The 18,142-nt window shown below is 48.3% G+C and overlaps 6 protein-coding genes across 6 annotated transcripts; 5 read left to right on the top strand and 1 right to left on the bottom strand.

Annotated features, from left to right (window-relative positions):
- Positions 1–65: 65 nt before the first annotated feature.
- On the top strand, positions 66–3,158 carry BDV38DRAFT_270835 (forkhead domain protein; the record flags this gene model as incomplete). The annotated part of the gene is made up of 1 exon (XM_032057212.1): positions 66–3,158. The coding sequence occupies one exon, from the start codon at positions 66–68 to the stop codon at positions 3,156–3,158; it is 3,093 nt and encodes a 1,030-aa protein (XP_031914149.1).
- A 3,005-nt stretch (positions 3,159–6,163) lies between these two features.
- Positions 6,164–7,230, top strand: BDV38DRAFT_78450 (uncharacterized protein). The gene has a single exon (XM_032063931.1). The coding sequence runs from the start codon at positions 6,418–6,420 to the stop codon at positions 7,054–7,056; it is 639 nt and encodes a 212-aa protein (XP_031914148.1). The 5' UTR covers positions 6,164–6,417; the 3' UTR covers positions 7,057–7,230.
- A 1,544-nt stretch (positions 7,231–8,774) lies between these two features.
- Positions 8,775–10,184, top strand: BDV38DRAFT_282385 (putative cyclin-like protein (Clg1); the record flags this gene model as incomplete). Its single annotated transcript, XM_032059773.1, has 1 exon — positions 8,775–10,184. One exon carries the CDS (start codon positions 8,775–8,777, stop codon positions 10,182–10,184), a length of 1,410 nt encoding a protein of 469 aa, XP_031914147.1.
- A 1,411-nt stretch (positions 10,185–11,595) lies between these two features.
- On the bottom strand, positions 11,596–14,307 carry BDV38DRAFT_78374 (acid phosphatase DET1). Its single transcript, XM_032063930.1, has 2 exons — positions 13,679–14,307; positions 11,596–13,625 (listed from the first exon to the last, which is right to left on the bottom strand). The coding sequence occupies exons 1-2, from the start codon at positions 13,691–13,693 to the stop codon at positions 11,916–11,918; spliced, it is 1,725 nt and encodes a 574-aa protein (XP_031914146.1). The 5' UTR covers positions 13,694–14,307; the 3' UTR covers positions 11,596–11,915.
- A 175-nt stretch (positions 14,308–14,482) lies between these two features.
- BDV38DRAFT_245429 (Dor1-like family protein) lies at positions 14,483–16,526 on the top strand. The gene has a single exon (XM_032054436.1). It carries the CDS (start codon positions 14,707–14,709, stop codon positions 16,180–16,182), a length of 1,476 nt encoding a protein of 491 aa, XP_031914145.1. The 5' UTR covers positions 14,483–14,706; the 3' UTR covers positions 16,183–16,526.
- Positions 16,370–18,100, top strand: BDV38DRAFT_245427 (ELL-associated factor). Its single transcript, XM_032054435.1, has one exon. It carries the CDS (start codon positions 16,740–16,742, stop codon positions 18,042–18,044), a length of 1,305 nt encoding a protein of 434 aa, XP_031914144.1. The 5' UTR covers positions 16,370–16,739; the 3' UTR covers positions 18,045–18,100.
- The last annotated feature ends 42 nt before the right edge of the window (positions 18,101–18,142 follow it).

Below are 18,142 nucleotides of genomic sequence, written 5' to 3'. Positions count from 1 at the left end.
TGAACGATTCTGCCCCCGACCCCCCCGATACTCCTTCCAATGGCCTGACTTCTCCCTCCGGCACGATGCCTGTCAAGTCCGAGTCCGATAACAATGCTTTTCCTCCTTCCGCTGCCGAACAAAGCTCGCAAAGCGATACCAGGCGTCAGTCTGCGGCCAGTGCGCTCTTGGCTCAACTGCTCGGCAACCAGTCGTCAATGCCTTCCGACGGACCAGGGCCCTCTGCGGAACACTCCGTACCCGCAGCGCAAGACACGAAGCAACACCAGGATATCGATGATGGGATGAATGGACAATGGTCGACGGACGCGCCTGCGGGAACCACAGCGATGTCTTCAGACCCGACCGGGGGCCAAGACCAAATCCCGGCCAACTCGAACGAGTTACCGGAGTCTCAACAAGAACAGAAAAACTCCGATCAACCATCGGAGGTACCCTTTTCGAACCCAGAAGAGGACTTGAACATATCATTGAAACATGCCGACCCCTCGGAAGGTCTCACGGACCCTCTACTCTTTTCAAAGTCGGGCCTAGACCATTCCGACCTATTTACGCCGTTTGATATCACTGGCGCTGCTAAGGACCCATTCGAGGCATTACAACAACACGAGATACTTACAGCTGCTTATCTTTCCCAAAACGCTGACCTATCAGCCCTTGGATACTCCGGAGGACATCTACAGGACACCGGTTCGATCGCGGGATCAGAGCCTCGCATCCAGGCTTTTGCAAAACTGGAATTCGACGATGGTCATTTTTACTGCAACACATATTCCTTTATTCTCGGGCGAGACGTACGGGCTGCCCGGGCCGCCCATCAGCGCGAATTTCAGGTCCGACAGGCCATGAGACACACCCGCGCAAAAAGTTCAAGTGGTGGAAATACGTCGCATACTCCTATCCGAATGAAGCATGAAGGCAGCGGCATCATAGGCAGTGTCGTCAGTGACCGTGGTGGAATTATGGGCTTTGATCCTGATGTCCCGCCCCATCTTCCCTCCCGTATAAGTCGGCGATCGTCCAACTCTTCCCACGCCGAATTGGGAGCTCCGATGCATGCAACACCGGCTCAGTTACAGTCGAATACCACTGATTACAATGCCCTTGCTATGGAATCTTTGAATGACGAGGGTGGAGACGCTAAGCCAGTTGATGCTTTAGCTTTGCTTCCGTCCCCAGATTCTTGTCCAACGATCCCGATTCACCCCCCTGCCACTACAGACGGTAGTGCCGCCGGACACCGAGGTATCTCACGGAAACATGTAAAGATTGCATATAATTTTGATAAGAATCTCTTTGAGATGGAGGTTATGGGAAGAAATGGAGCGTTCATTGGTGCTGATTGGTTATCGCCGGGTCAGGTCAGGCCCTTACACAGTGGCGATTATATCCAAATCGGAGGTGTACGAATACGATTTCTACTTCCAGATGTACCAATCGGTGAGACGGGCGCCGACAGGGTCGAGGAACCCTACGTGGCAGAAGAAGAAAATGCACAGGCTTCAGTCCCTGCAACGGAGAACGATGAGGATGAGAAACGCCGCAAATCTGAAAGTACAGAGAACAAAGATGCCCCGAAGACCACTAAGATCGTTCTTAAGACAAAAGAACCCGATCCGACACGCCCGGTACCATCCATTGAAAGTTCTGCTGACGGCCAGCAACCTATGCGTCGTAGAGGCCCGGGACGGCCACCCAAGGATGGCATTATGTCGAAGCGTGAACGGGCCGAATTGGCCAGGGAACAAAAGTTGGCTGCGAAACGTGAGGCAAATGGAGGTGTTACTCCTCCCCCTGCCAATCGGCCGAAGGCCGGAAAGACAACGACTACGAGTACTACTACTGTCACTACACCCAAGGAGTCCATGGGTGGAGAATCTCCTGGATCCAAGCCTGAAAAGCGGAAGTACACCAAGAGGAAGAAGCCTGATGGCACCCTTATGGACTTCCCTCTGCCTTCTACAGAAGGTGGCCAGTTCCCTATGGACCAGCGCCCGGAGGATTACATCAAAGCCCCTCCAGTCAAGAAGCGCAAGCCCTCGCGTTCACCCTCGCCCAACTACCCACCAGAATCCGCATATACTCCAGAAGATCTGGCCAAACCGCCCTACAATTATGCGGTTCTTATCTTCGATGCTCTCACTGAGGCTGGCACGCCGATGACGTTGAAGCAGATCTATCGTGCGCTCAAGTTAAAATATCCTTATTTCCGTTTCAAGTGTGAAACTGAAGGCTGGACGTCCAGTGTGCGACACAACCTCAACGGCAACAGCCATCTCTTTATGCATGCCGAGAGAGACGGTAAAGGATGGTCATGGCAACTACGTCCGGGAGCATCGGTTGAAAAGGAGAAGAAGAGGCGTCCATCGCCGCCGCCGCCATCACAGCCGCCGCCGATGCCTGCGGCTCCGCAGTATATGCCTCCTATGAACCCAGCCTACTCCAACCCAACGAATGGGCAGGCAAATATGGCGAACCCCCATTTCCAGTTTCCGTCAATGCCATCAAATCCGTACCCTGCCCCCTCGCCTGCCCCTGCACCTGTTCCTGCACCTCAGCAATCGAGTCCCTATCCGCCACCATCTCAACCCGCCGCCTCTACCCCTTTCCCCATACCAAGTCCACTAAGAAACAATCTTCCGCCTGCTTTTGCTCAGACAACGCCGTCCACATACACTTCCCCATATGCCTCCGATCCCCCTCCGCAGCTGATTCAATATCAGCAATCGCAGCAACAACAGACCATGCAAGCACAGCCCCAGCATCACTCACCTTATCCACCAGCCAACCCTCCACCACCACCAGCTCCTCCCATGTCAATGAACCCGCCATCTCAAAATCTTCCGCCCAACCCAGGCCCACCCATGCAACACCAACCCAACCTTGGTGTCGCCCCAGGCGAGCCCAGTTCAGGCCCTATGGACACTTCCGAAACGTCTTCGTTCAATGACCGCGCGAACAAGGCAATTGATGACTTCGAAGCGGTCCTCATGGAGGATTATGAAGACAAGAACTATATTCGGGAAGTGCTGAAGAGCGCCCGTGCCCGCGTTCTGGGAGAGGCCACGGAAAGCTCATTCCCTGGTGGCGAGCCGAAGGACGAGGCAGTCATTCTAGACGCGCTTCGTGGCTTGGTCGGAGGCTTGAAGGATGAGTGAAACCCGGACAACGGCTCCAGAATCCTGCATGGTTGCGCTTGAGATGCTCCATAGGATTGCTTGGATTGAACGAGTTACGATTTGGAATTTCTTTCTTATGTTTACGAACGTCTACATTTGGCGATTGGTCTGGTGTTGCAGGAGGTATAAAATTATGGGATTCCATGATCGGTGACACGGTTGTCACCGGTCTCACGAGTATGACATTGTGTTTTGCTCCCCAGTGGCTTGCTCTTTCCGTTTCTATTATTCCGTATTTTTTTTCGCTATCTCGATTTCTTTGTTCGATGATATCCACTACGTTCTGGGCTTCTTTTGATTCATGTCGTGGCCCCGGAACCATGAGATTTACCGGGTAAATTCTTTCCATTGTCGTGGCAGGTGTAAGAGGCAAAACTAGGAGTTAGTTGCATAGACAAAAGATGAATCTGGGCATTAACTGTCGGTCAATGACATTTTTTATCTGATAACTCTTTTTTTTTTCTTCCCCTCTCAATTTTTTTGTGTTGTGATTCGTCTTCGTTCTGCATTCTAGATTTGAGCCCGAAATTCCCCTAGCCGCAGGACGGTTTCTAGGGAACCCAAGGCCTCTTCAGGTCACGGGAGAAATATTGTTGTTGTTATTGTTGGAAACCGAAGATAGCCGACTGGCTGGGATGTATATCCAATCCACACGGAATATACACCTTGGAGGTTGGTTGCTTTAAGGCTCTAGAATGTACTTACTTTCCAGTCGGGATTGAGTCAATCAGCAAGTGTCGGGTTAATGGGCGGTTAACGAATTGATGTGAACGATATTGCGGCGATTCGGTGGTTTTACCCCTCACCCCCCGTCGTTCTTCTCCCTGACTTCCCGACTTTCTAAGGTTCCTTAACTATCCGATGACAGGCACCGATACCATTCGTGATGTTCTCTTCCTAGTTGAAAGTCAAACCCAACGGACATTTCGGAGACTTGTCTTCCTAAACCCAAGGACTCATTAGTGGTCTACTTTCTCCTACGTCAGGGAGCATGGTAAGAGGTAATATGGGATAGGTCAGGTCAGGTCATTGGGCAGCGATGTCCTCTTTGTATTTTTATTTGATTTGATTTTATTTTATTTTATTTTTTTACTTTCACGCAGGTTCCACCCCCACTTTACCGGATTGTTTAGACTGCATGAGCATGGGTTTTCTCAGGTAAAATAATCATATAATGAACTCTCTCGTTCCATTCTTCCGAACGATCTCGGTGGGAAGACGAACCAGCAAGGGTGATGTTTTTTGCCATATAGATAGAAACACCATGTACCCTACATATGTACAATAATCCGTACCTACCGTTGATGATGTGCAGTCTGGATAAGGACTGGTGAATGGACACCGCGTACCTTACTGACGAGTGAGTTGGACGGGTGTGGTTTGTCTGGTTATACAACTGCTGGAGCAGTGATTCGTTGGTCCCCCGACGATGCGCTGTAATATGGAACCGATGGTGGATGTTGATATGGTACCTGAATACGGAGTAGGTACCACCCTATAATGGGGATGTGTTAAAAAGACCTTCCCCCATCTTGGCAAGAGTCATTCGATCATGGCCTTTGACTCAGAGATCCAAGTGGGAAGAAAAACGAGGAGGGGGGCTAATCAGTGGCTGGGTATAGATTTCCATCCATCTGGTTGGTAGTTTGGTGGTTGTCACACTCGCCGAATGACGAAGGGATCCGGGCAAATTAGGGCGCGCAGCAGCAGTAGCAGCGGCGGCAGCTGAGCTGGACATCCAGCCATCGGGTGACTGACGACTTCCCATGGAGGCCTTCTTGAATTATTGAATCTAGTATGCCTGGATCACTGCAGTCAGTCAGTCAGCGTCTCATCTGACGTCGGCAGAGCAACGAATTATGTGGGAAGAATGTTTCCCGGGATGCATGCGAGAGGCTATTTCGTTATTTGACCTTATTTCTTTCTGCCTTCTTTCCAATAAGTGTTGGTCGGGGACATGCCTCATTTGATCCGGGCTGTACTGTTTATGCGTGTGTCTGTATGTACAACGACTACATACATACATACATACATACATACATTGTACATCAATTCGGACAGCCTTTTAACGGAAATATTACCGCCATGTCTGACTGGTATAGTGTATCGTTTTTAAAATGAGGCGTTCTCCTTGCCACCAAGTTTTTTCCTTGCTTTATCTTTTTTTTTCTTTGGATACATGGTGTCATAAAAGAGAACTGAGGCTGGGTTATGATGTTATATATTGCCACCGTGCGAAGAAGTTAGAACCTTTGATTCTCTAGACGTACAATTTCTATGGCCTATGTACTATGTATGTATGGATGGGTACGTCCGTCCATCCATTCATACATACAAACAGAAGAACTCTTGAAGATCCTTCAATCTTTGTCATCATTCCACCCCCCGTGACCGCATTAACTATCCCCTCTTAGGTAATCCCGTTGGTCTGAAGAGAGTTGAAAATTCAAAAAGTGGAACTCGATTGGATTTTCCATGACCGAAAATAGACAAGTCCCAAGCCCTGGATCTTCCCACTCTTAGGTTTTTTTTTTTTTTTTTTTTAAAAAAAAATAAGACTAGTCCCGTAAAGTACGTAGTGAGTTTTGTCGTACGTACCACCCGGAGAGACACGTTTTTAATTTTTCCTCTGACTTTTATTATTTTAGCACGGGGGAGAAGAAAAGGAAAGGAAGGTGCACGTCCCAGAAAACCCACTATGAAGGTTCGAGGCAAGTCCCTAATGCCCATCTCTCTCTTCTGGTCGACTTGCTCAAGAACGGGCGCTACACCCTCGCTCTGATACGTACTCTCCAGGTATGGAGTACGAAAATACTCCACCGCGGGCAGTCACTATTGCGCAGTAGTTAGTAGTTCACCTGTGCTCCCTTCCCAATCACTCAGTGAGAGTGTGACTGCGACTTTGCATCAGTGTTGCCTTGTTGGGTCGGCGGTGCTCCCAGTCAAGCCAGTCACTGGTCCTTTAGCTTTAAGGAATTCCACAGCCTCGCATTGCCTCTTTCTTGTTCCACCCTCCTATTTAGTTAAATGGGTCGTGTTATTATTACTTTTATTCTGTATGGGGTACTGCTCCCTCTTGTCGTGATCCTTTTTTTGACTCTTGTTGCATTGTGATTATTGATGGGTTATTATTAGGATCTGTCGATGAAAGGTCATTATCGAAAATAGAAAACAAAATTAAAAAATATAAATAAAAATATCGCATCCTTATCGTAATGATCTTCAGACATAATGCATTATGCCTTATATTCCTCTCTTACTATTATTGTTGGGATCAGTGCAGAACCAAAACAATCTACTAGTTCTTTCTCTTGACAGTGGTATCAAAGTACGGAGTACGTCGAAGGGAATGAAAAAAAAAAAACCCCCCCCCAAAAAAAAAGGATCCCCCAAAAACGGCTCCAGCGGCAGGTTTCTCTCATACCAACCTCATTCACTCACCCCGACGACTAGCCCGAGGGAAGGTGCCCCATCTGCATGGCGGTCTCCTGTTTGTCCAAAGGTGAACCCCCTAATGAATGGTGGACAGATGACTTCCAAGACTGATTCAGATGAATTAATACTGTTTAAACGAATTGTGGTGCATGATGAAAAGTTGAATTGCACTTCACAAGTTCAACTATTCAGTGCATTATTATTATTTTTTAATTTTCTTTTCTTTTCTTTTTTTTTTTTTTTTTGTTTTTTTTTTTTTTTTTTTTTTTTTTTTTTTTTTTTTTTTTTTTTTTTTTTTTGGAAGGGAGCTTCAGCTAGACCGCTAAGGAATTCAGCAACGAACCATGGATCCAGTTGCGTTGTGAGTGTTCTGGTCTCTCTTGGTAACCGTCCTTTCGCGATGGAGTACCATACGATCACATTGCAGTTAGCGGAATTTTGATTTTATTTTTATTGATTCTTCGCTGCCCTTAAACTTGAAACCCTTGGCCGCGCTTCTCACTTAGGATAGGAATTCCATGACGGGGGAGGGGGTTGCAGAATTAATATACATACAGAACTCCGTAAGAAATTTCGGTTTACAAAAGAAAACTCTAAAAAGAGGATTCCCGGTCGGGTCTTGCGGCTGGGCCAAACCCCCCTTTGCCTCTACCCTCTTGTTCTGGTGCTTTCTTTTCCCGCCATTTCATGACTCCGGGTGGTTTGGTTGGGCGGTGGTAATTTCACTGTGACGGTTAAGAATTAATTTCTAACTGCTTTTTATTATTCATCGGTCTTATTTTATCTCATTTAATTTCTTAACACCCTTTTTTTATTATTATTATTATTATTAGTATTTATCTTCTCTTCACCCTTTTCTATTATTTCCGGGTCCTCCTGACCGGCGGATAGATAGACTAAACTTACTGTAGGGTAAAAAAAAAATATTAATATTATTAAAAAATAAGAAAAAAATAAGAAAAAAAAAATCAGTGATGTTCTAAAATCCGACTCGTCCGGCCGGTAGATTGGAGACAGTGTATGTATGGGCCTAGTACAGACAGAGACGGATGGTGCTAGACTTACTTAGTGTAGGAGCCTTCGGAAGATTCCTACGATGAATCTAGTGACACTCAATGAATGGAAAGGACCCCTAACAAACTTCCTTTAGAATTTCGTTACTTGTTCAGGAGTCTGACTAACCCATGACCCGGAGATCAACCTCAATCCACAATCCTCAACGGACGATGGTTACTAACACTCTCTGACACCTCTGAATTTACCACTAGCCTTCTTTTTCTCTCCGTCTCCTGCCCTTCACTCTACTTCTTTTTTCCCTCCCTCTCCCCCCCCCATCCTTCTCTCAATCTCCCCCTCGCCTCATTCCCTTCTCCATTTCTTTCCTCTACCTTTAACCGCCATTGTCCCTTTAATCTTGTTGAGTTTCTATCATCGGGATTTTTTTTTCCCTCCATATATTCCTCTTTGCCTTGCCTCTTTGATCCTCAACGAGCTTTTCACTAAGTGTCGTTGTCTTCGTGGACCGGGACTGGCTCCTTCGAACGCGTGAGAAAGTAATCTTTATTCCTTCTCACATTAAGCAAAGGAAACTTCTCCCGCCGCCTCTTTTTGGCTCCAATTTTACGCCCGACGAGTCCTCTTTGTCGCTAGCCTCAATTCTTCACTGGTGACATTGTGTGCCATTGGCTCTATTCGTCCCAGCCTTTGGAGTGCATCGTTTTTTTTTTGGCCACAGCCGTCCACGCAACGAAAAGAAAGGATTCACAGACTCCCACTAAAGGACCAACAAGGAAGAACAAACGGTCAAATAAAGCGCGCTTCGTTCGCTCTTCGACTTTTATCCGTTTACAACCGCGCTCCCGGGTTTGATACGTGCCGTTGAAGAATACCTCCATGTTATTTAACTAAACGATACTCAAGACGCAAAACTAAAGGGCCGCGGCTCACCGAGCAACGCTCTCCCCCCAGGATCAGGGCCTGGCGGACGTGTAGACGGTTCGTATCTGCTTTTCAGTTTTCTGTGGTACCCTGATTAGCGGCGATCGATTTTACCATCGTGGTATAAATATACTGACGGGAAACTCTTACTCTGTACAGCACCAGAACCGTCTACCTTCGCCGTCCTGAACTGGTTTTCTTTTCTTTTCTATTTATTTCGTTATGCCGTCCTTTTTCGCGCCAGGCCTTCAAGGCCTGCCCCCTACTCCTCCCCACATCATGAGCGGTGGCAGACTGGACTCCGAGCACCCATTTTACGTGGTTGGCCACTCCGCCTTTCCCCCTCGCTACTCGCAGAGCGGTTGTGAATTTATTGAGCAGTATTCCCAATCGACCTGCTACTCCAAGCCCGCCCCGATGAACATGCACCCGTCGTCGATGCGCAGTGGCAGAGATATGGCCATGATGAGCCAGCCCATGTTCGGTCCGATGCCTACCGCGAATGTGTTGCCTCCCCTCCGAAACAACGTCCAGTTACCCCCTATGGACAGCGCGATCCCGCCTCAGTACCGCCGACAAGACGTCATGGTGCAACCCGAACAGCAACAGCGCAAGGAGGAGAAGGCTACTGGAGGTGTTGCCGCCCGCTTGGATTATGAGATGGACCAGATGTCCGACTTCGTGGCTGAGATGGCCCAGGGAATGTATGCTTTGTACAACACCAAAATTCACCTAGCAGATATTGACTTCGCGCGAAGCGTCTACCCAGGAACGTCAGTCCCGCCGCAATTCCGGAAGTACGTCTTTCAGATTCTGTCGTCGACTCGCTTGCCAAGTTCGACGATCCTTCTGGGTCTCTACTATTTATCCTGCAGGATGCGCATGCTGTCTTCTTCCAAGGTGTTTTTGTCTGGTAATGGTCAAGTTTACCGGATGCTCACCGTTGCCCTCCTTCTGGGAAGCAAATTTTTGGACGATAACACCTTCCAGAACAAATCGTGGGCGGAGGTCAGCAACATCCCTGTGAGCGAGCTGAATACGATGGAGCTCGAATGGCTATTTGCTTTTGAGTGGAAGATCCACGACCGCATCTATGACGATCAGGACGGATTCGCATCCTGGCGCGCTCACTGGGACACGTGGCGTGCGAAGACCGCCCGGGCTCATGATTCGCGTCACAATCTGGCCCCGATCGACACTAACGTGTCCAGGGGTTCTAGAATTTCCAAGCCGCTCATGTCCCCGGAAGGTCCTATCCCTCCCCAGTACCAGCGTAGCTCTCACTTTGAGACTTCCTGGCTCAATCCGGCGGCGTCTGAGTATTCGCCCCCATCAGCCCCCCACAGTGGTCCCAACACCCCAGACTACTACGCAGTTGGACCGTGGGCTTATACGAACCCGCCACCACCATATTCCCGGACTTGGATCCCTCCCCAGCCACAATACATGCCACAAGCGCCACGGTCGCAGCCACCCTCCTACCACCATACCCCGTCATATGCGTTGCCATTTGCACAGAGCGTATGGACAGGCCATGGTTCCTCTTGCGGTTGTTTACATTGTGCTAAACACGTTGAGCACTATATGTGCGCTGGTGCCTTCGGCGGAATGCAACCTATCCTTGCCGGCTAGTGGATGGCTTGCCAGGCTGTTTCGGAATCCGCGGTGTACAATGCGCATTCAGTTCGATCGACCACACTGTTTTTTCGTTAGACTTGCTTACTTTTGTTTATTGATGATACCGCATCTCGCAATTTTCGGTCTGGTGATGACACTCCTTTTATTCGGTTTCGGCTCCTACTGTTGTGTCTGAAAAGTCCTTTGATCGCCTTTTTCCTGAAATATTGGAAACAAAAAAATTTCGAAAAAAAAAAGTGCCGCGAAGCGATATTCGAACAAGTGCCACATTTACGACACAGCTCGAACATGTATTTACGACGAGGCATAGGCCCTTTCATCTCGATTTGATACGATATCGTTGTTTATGGACACTTGCCCATCATGTTCGAATATCACTTGCAAAGATCGTTGGACTTCAAGTTTTTGAAGTGAAAAGTCACGACATTCATGATGTTTCCCCGTTGTTTTTTTTTTTTTTTTTTTTTTTATTTTTTACCTTTTTTTTTTTTTTTTTTTTTTTTTTTTTTTTTTTTTCTTTTTTTTTTTTTTTTTTTTTTTTTTTGGTTGGGCATATCTACTGGCGGATGTCACTCATAGATTGCGTTTTCTTGACGTTGGTTGACCCTGGACCTTGGTTTTCCCTTTTATTACTTTTTTTCCTACCAGCTTCTTGCCTTGAGTATTATGGCGTTAATACCTCGTTTCATTCGATTCCCTTGCCGGCTTGTTGCATTGTTCTGTTTCGGTTGGCAGATGCTGTCACATCCTTCTCTTCTCTTCACTTTAATCGGAGCCTTCCTCGATGCTACGACGTCATACCCCGAGATTTCATTCGGCTTGCCCTGACGCCGGGATCGAAGATCATTCCTCTCGGTTGTAGTTTATTTTCTTTTGGAACACTCAACCTTTGTTATTTACCATTTGTTACGACTTGTCCATTGATCCGTGCCTGTCTTACAATTTTCTACATTTTATTCCGCCTGTCGTTGGTAAGACAATTTATCAAAAAAGTGATACTCCCCCTTCTCACCCATGTGCTTGTTCTCCCTTTTTTTTTTTTTTTTTTTTCTCTTCTTCTCACGGTGCTGAACCACCTGTGCTATTGTCAATCTCATTCTTTGATTGTAAGTTAGATTTAACTTCTCTCAAACATACCATATGAAATCGTGGAAAATCGATGAAAATCCGGATTTCCCCCAAAAGAATCGGTCACTCTTCCGTTCCTATGAATCCCGAATCGTGTATTACGATGTAGACAAGAGTAATGAATTGTTAGCCTTCGAAGTTCGATCTCAATATGGTAGATAGGTTCCGCAGATCAATCAACGCAAGGTATGTTTCAGACTTAAGTACCATGAACTAATCATATGAACATACCTCAGACAATCATTTAGTATACTTTATTTCAAACCTACGAAACAACTTTATGCAATAGTTCAGTTCAATTAATGTACGAAGTGATCGAAGTCATGTATGTAGTGTAGTAGTATCTATGTATCATGAAAAGAGGTAGAGAGGTAGAAGGTGTACGAGAAACAAAAAAGGTCGGGTATCGAAGTCTTTTTTGAAACGAACGGAAAAAGAGGTGTACAGGTCGCTGCTCGTTACAGTGAAGTAGATAAGATAGGTTTTCATCGTCAGTATTCATGCCGTGATGCAAATGAGGTAGGATGAAGTAAGTATTATGTGTTGGTTCCAAGAGAAGGGCAAAATGGAGTAATGGAAATATGTAGTGGGCATCGGTTAGTAGACGCTTCCTCTGATACTTTGGTCTTCTCGTCTTTGCGCCTCGAGGTCGTCGTCGTCGTCGTCGTCGTTGTGTTCGTGGTAGTCTGGGTCTGGGTCTTCCTCGTGGTCGATTGAGGAGTCTGGGTGGTCGCTGTCTAGGTTTCGGTCTTTGTCGGGGTAGTCGTTGGCTGGTTTCTTGGATACATGTCGTCTTCCTGGGGTGGATAGGTGGTTGTGGCGGTGGTGGGTGTGGTGAGAGCGTGAGCGCCGAAGACGCTGTGCCTGTGTGCCGCTGCCCTCGTCATCACCGTCGTTGCCTAGGTCGTGGGAGGGCTTTGGTTGATGAGTGGTGAGTTTAGGGGGTTTGTCCTCGCGCTCGTCTTCCGATGGTGCGACACTGTTGGCTCCGCTTAATGTGCCGCCTCCGTCGCGGCCACTGAGGTGGAGGAGGGCGTAGTTTGATCGCGGGGGATGCAGGAGGTGGTCCTCGCTGTCGCGGTGAAACCTGGATAGGTCTGGACGTTTGGGGATAGGGCTTGCCCTGGTGGTTCCGTTGTTGAAGTTGCTCTCTTGATTGTTGCTGTTGGGTTCACTTGGCGGAAAGTCGGATCGAGTGGGCTGGAGATTGGGTGTTTCTTTACGATCGAGTGAATTGTATTGTGGAGCGGGAGTAGGAATAGTACTGGTGAAGGGCCTTGTTTCTTTGGAACGGTCTCCAAGCGCTGGTTCGGGTGCTGTTAAAACCTGTTCCGCAACCTGCGGTTTCAGTTCCGCTGAGGATCCTTGGCCGTTGCTGCTTTCTTGTGGTGACTGGTTATGAGTATGGATGGAGTCGTGGGCCTTTCTGTGCTGAGTATCAAGAGTATTCCGGGCAAGATCTGTTCCATTCGCTCGGGTAGACCGTGTAGAACCTTTCCTGCGAATGCCATGGTTACACCCGTCCGGACAACCGCCCCATTTACGCCGGATGGGCACGAGTGACTCATATGGTGTTGGCATCGCTGGAGGGATTGCGCTCACGACCCGATCTCGCTGTCTCTCCAGTTCCTTCTCCTTTCTCAACTCTGACCATGTGCGTAGCTGGTTCTGCAGCACATACTTCCCATTGTCCTCATTGAGTTTCATGATTACGAATTCGCAGTGGTTGATATTGCGAAGGTCTTCAAAGTATTCGACACTCCAGTGGTACCATTTCATGAGAAAGACTCTGGTCATCAGACCATGGGTGACCAAGACACAAACACTGGCGAAATCGTTCTCTCCAAAGAGTCGCCACAGCGACTCGTTGAAACCGCTTATCCGGTCGTAGGCATCAGCAGCCGACTCGCCGTTCGGGATCCGGTAGAAGAAGTGTCCATAATCCGCTCTCTCCAGCCACATGCGCTCCATTTCAGCAGAGCATGGCTGGAAGTTACCGAAGTCTTGCTCTCGCAGCCGAGGTTCTTCATATACCTTGATAGTGTGTCTGGGGAAGGGCGACGGAGATGGAGAATCAGAGGTTAGCGACTGAAGGATTCCTTCCGTAGTTTCTCTGGTTCTGCGATACGGTGATGTGAAGAAATGGATCGTGTCATCGGGTCGCAAGAGGGCGCGCAGTTGGGAACCGGCCTCATGGGCTTGTCGATGCCCTTCAGGAGTGAGCTTTACCCGATGATCGGGAATAGTCTGGTGGATTTCGCGATTTTTGTTGCCTTCTGACTGGGCATGGCGGATCAAAATGATCATCTAGCCCATATGAGTAAAACAGAGCACATGCATAATCGTTCTGGAGGACTCACCCGCGGTTTCCCCATGGTTAATGCTGCATTCGCAAGAGGGGCACAGGCGGGGTTGAAAAGATCAGTAAGACGGCTGCTTCCAAGGGACTTTTCTGCATGTACTGCCTGTACGGTGTCAAGTGGATAGTCCAACCAGCAAGAGCTACGATAACAAGCGGTGTACCCAAGAGAACAAGAAAATAAAAGAACAAGACAACAACGAAAAGTAACGTGGACGTAGTTGTGAGTTTGCAAGGCGGGAACCGCGCTCTGCACCTGGCAGTACCTGATAGTTACCCTATCCGGTTAGTCGGTCCAGTGATGTAATTTAATCGTCCCTTATCATCTTAAAGTCTCGAATGCTAATAGCCGCTTCCATATTGGCCCGCAACATATAAGTATATAAGTATATGTTCTGTTATCGCAAGATATAACTCCCATGTACTTGGACGCTCCAGAAAGCTGTTGAATAGTTAAGTTGTTTCCAACGGACTTTCCCCGAGGAGTGTTCGAGGTGAGACAAGATTGAAATCAGACATAGGGCTCAAGAATCCCGATAAGATGCAATCTTGATAACGATAAAATTGAAATGCACCGTCTCTATCCCTTCAGATTTGCCTAATATACATTGGGATCTTTTTTTTTCTCCGATTAAACTATTCTTAGTGATTGATTCTTATTCGTAGTAGTAGTGATCGTCTGCAGATAGATTGCCTTAACTTGTCTAACAGATTTTTTCATAGATACGGATGATAGAACATCATATCGATGCCAAAGTTAGAAGTCGAGAAGTAAGGGGAAAGAAAAAGAAATGATGAATGCGAACGCAATGTCCGGACGTCGTCCAGTCCATTAGACAACACTAGAGGTATAGATAGGATGAGGTAGTTGAGCATTCGGAGATGCTGCGCTAGTTGCCGCAGCGGCTCCCGTACAGTATCGCGTCCCACAACTAAAGTTGTCCAGTTCCTCTCTCTAACAAACCTGCCGGCCTTCTATGCCCCACAGCTTGTCTTTCTAGATTGGAAAACCTGCAAGGAAGATACATCATGGCGGACTATCTTTATGAGCTTCTGGCGCCACATTTAGTTTCCACAAATGCCTCCCCCACCCAACTGAACCCTGAAAATGATACAACCGCTGCCCAATACCTCAACCGGCTGCCCACCCTCTCACTCCAGGCTTTGCAAGAAACCGAACCACAGTCACTCGCGCAGTCATCTCATTCAAATATCCTATCGCTTCAAGCTTTATCAAACCGCTCCCATAAAACCTTCATTTCTTCCGCCGACAACCTCGCAAGTCTACGGAACTCAATCCCCCAGTTGTCTCAAGATGCACAGCAATTACGGGATGCGATTCCAAAGCTTGATGAAGAGGCAGTCCTGTTCTCGTCGAAATACAGTCGAGCTGCTGAGAATGCAGCGCTGGAGAAGCGGAAGAAAGTAATGCAACTGGCAAGGAATGTTGACCGATTGTCGGACATTCTGGAATTGCCAACGTTGCTCTCAACTGCCGTATCTTCCGCGGCCGCAGGCTCCGGGCCTGCAGGTAGTTCATCTTCCACGACATATTCAGCGGCATTAGACGTGTATGCGCATATCAAGAGATTACAAACTCTATATCCGGATTCTCCTCTAGTTAGAGATGTCTCCGCTCAAGCCGAGGACGCCATGAAGGATATGACTACGCATCTGATAACCGGTCTTCGGGCTCAAAACCTCCGACTAGCAGCTGCTATGAGGACCGTGGGTTGGCTGCGGCGAGTTGCTCCCGAATTGGAGAATCTCCGTAGCGACGGAGGAACTGGGACAGGAGAAGGCGCCCTTGGTGCCCTATTCTTGATTTGTAGATTGGCGAATCTGGTGGCAACGCTCGAAGCGCTAGAACCCTTGCGAGAGCTCGCGGACCAAGAATCGCACCGCAGAAACCAAAGTACAGAAAAGAAGCCCGGGTCCTGGTCTGATGGACATCAAACAGAGAAGTTCTTAAAACGCTATATTGAGATCTTCCGTGAGCAGAGTTTCGCTATTGTTTCCTTGTACAAGAACATCTTTACCCCTAACCAGTCCGAGTCGGAACTAGCAGTGACAGGACTGCGAGGAATTGACGCGCGAATTAAATCAACAGCACCGCGACCCGCTCAGCAAGAAGATCCACTACAGCACCTTCCACCAGCACTTGCAACGTTTCCCATGCATCTGGTCCAATTACTGACAGACACCTTGCGAGCATATCTTCCGAATGTGCGGGACAAGAGCTCGCGTGAAAGTCTCCTCACCCAAGTTCTATACTGCGCCGCCAGTCTCGGACGATTGGGTGGAGATTTTGGAATGATTCTTACAGAACTGAGTGATATGGGAGACAAAGACGAAGATATGGCCTATGAGTGGGAGGAGGTGACAAGAAAGCACCGAGCCCTGGCAGGGCGCCTGGAGCAGCTCACCGGAGGGAATACAGCATCCGGGTCTTCCAAGGGGACCTTACGGGCGACTTCACCCGTCCAAGGGCTTGGAATTGCATGAGAGGAAGTTTGTCCCTGTTCATCTGACTGCGGCTGATACCTATGTAAGCGTTCTTACTTGCTAAAAGGAGTAAATCAGGACTCCGGTTCGGCGCGCTAGCCGTATGGGGCACTAGCGGCGGGTGCCGTTTGACCTCCGCCGGTCGTTGTCTGGACCGCCGGCTTCTCCGTCCGTCATCTTTCCCTCCTCTCTCTCTCTCTCCCTCCCTTTCCTTGTTTCCTTCATCTTCCCTTTTCTTTTTCTTTTTCTTTTTTCTAATTCCCTCCCAGATCAGGGATATTCTTTTTTTTATATATATATTATGCTCTCGGTTGTTTCCATACATTTTGAATGTCTGTCCTATAACCCTCTGATCGGTGCTGGTCTGCCGGCTACCCTCGTTCCGTCGTCGTCTTCACTGCCGTCTCTTGTGTGACGTCCTTCTCCCTTGCGTACGCACGACCTGTCCATACTCACACCAAGGAATGAAAGCCTCCTTATAGTCGGTGTGGATAAACAAGTCATTGAACAGCAACTTGGGGATTTCACTTCACCCACCGTGGTTAAACCTTCTACCGATGGCCGCCCCCGCTCTCTCAACCGGATTGATCGATCCTACCAAACAGGCCGAGTACCCCATTATTTTGGGTGACAGGCTCTCAGGTAAAAATGGCACTTCACTATCAAAACTGGTCAATATCCAATATAATTACAAGACAAAGTCCGCGACCGCACAACAAACCATTACCAGGTCGTCGCAGTCGAGAGATCACTACAACCTTACCATTACGGATAAAGCACCGAATGCTGAACAGAACACCTTAACATATTCTTACCAAGGCAGCGTTGACCCAGACCAAGCTGTTTCAGAAGCCGAAGAGCGAAACCTGGTATTGGTGTTCGACTCCCATCGCAAGGCCTTTGTGCTGGAACCGGTTGCAGCGCAGCTCAACTTTAACCTCCGCTCAGCTCCAGCGAAGACGGAGAAGCAAGTGCTAGAAAAGTATGAACAGCTTCGGACTTTGCAGGAGGACGACCAAGGCTCAGGAGACGATCGGGGCTCAGACCATGCCAGTGGGAACGATGATGGCCCAGCGGATGACAGTAATCCATACGACTTCCGGCATTTCCTTCCCAAGGAGAATGCCGACGACGACAAGTCGATCTCAGACAACGCTACACCAGAACCTCATTATAACACAAGCAAAGCCAATACCCCATTAATGCCTGCGACTATCAAGTCCACACCGAGTCCGAAGCCTAGCCCGAAGCCTCGTCCCAAAACCCAGTCCAACCCGCTTCGTCTCCCGAAGCCTGTCAAGCCGGCCAAGCATGACAGCGCAGGGACCCCTAAGACAAGCTCCAAGCCTATACCTCGCGATGAGGACGTGAAAGAGAAGGCTCCTGCTGAAGATGACACAATCGAAGCAACCAAATCCCCATCTTTCGAAAATGGAAGCAGCGCTTTGTTATCCCAACAACCAGCTCCTTCACCTGGGTCTAATATCATCATTGACGGAGATCTTATCATTGATATGGGCTCACCGCCACCTTCTCGTCCTGCATTCCGAATTGACCCTGCTCACTTCTCTTCCAATAATACACCAGCAAATGATGATGACGATGAAGATGAGGATATCGAGGATCTCCGGTTGCCCTCTCCTGCTGGGCACGGAGGGATACCTGCTCGTTCCGGAAGGGTAGAGCTTAGTCACAACGCACAGGCTGATGAAGATGAGGTTGAGGACGATGACGCCTTAGCGGCAGAAATGGAGGCTGCGTTTGAAGAAAGTGCTCGGGAAGAGGAGGCCAGGAGTCATCAGTCATTACACCATTACAATGCTCCTAGTGATGATGAGAGTGAAGTCAGCGAGGAAGAGTAATTCTCCCTTCTTTATCTTTGCATTGTTGGAATAATTGTGTGTGTGTGTGTGTGTGTGTGTGTGTCTTTTTTCCGTGTTTCAAAATCATATATAAGCAT

Source organism: Aspergillus pseudotamarii (assembly GCF_009193445.1).
Source record: "Aspergillus pseudotamarii strain CBS 117625 unplaced genomic scaffold BDV38scaffold_23, whole genome shotgun sequence".
In the NCBI taxonomy this organism is placed as follows: Eukaryota; Fungi; Ascomycota; class Eurotiomycetes; order Eurotiales; family Aspergillaceae; genus Aspergillus; species Aspergillus pseudotamarii.
Note: the sequence above shows the minus strand (reverse complement) of the source record. Positions and strands in the feature narration are given on the sequence as shown.

Coding starts and splice junctions, on each gene's coding strand:
- BDV38DRAFT_78450 (XM_032063931.1), top strand. CDS start 6,418: ATGCCTTATATTCCTCTCTTACTATTATTGTTGGGATCAGTGCAGAAC.
- BDV38DRAFT_245429 (XM_032054436.1), top strand. CDS start 14,707: ATGGCGGACTATCTTTATGAGCTTCTGGCGCCACATTTAGTTTCCACA.
- BDV38DRAFT_245427 (XM_032054435.1), top strand. CDS start 16,740: ATGGCCGCCCCCGCTCTCTCAACCGGATTGATCGATCCTACCAAACAG.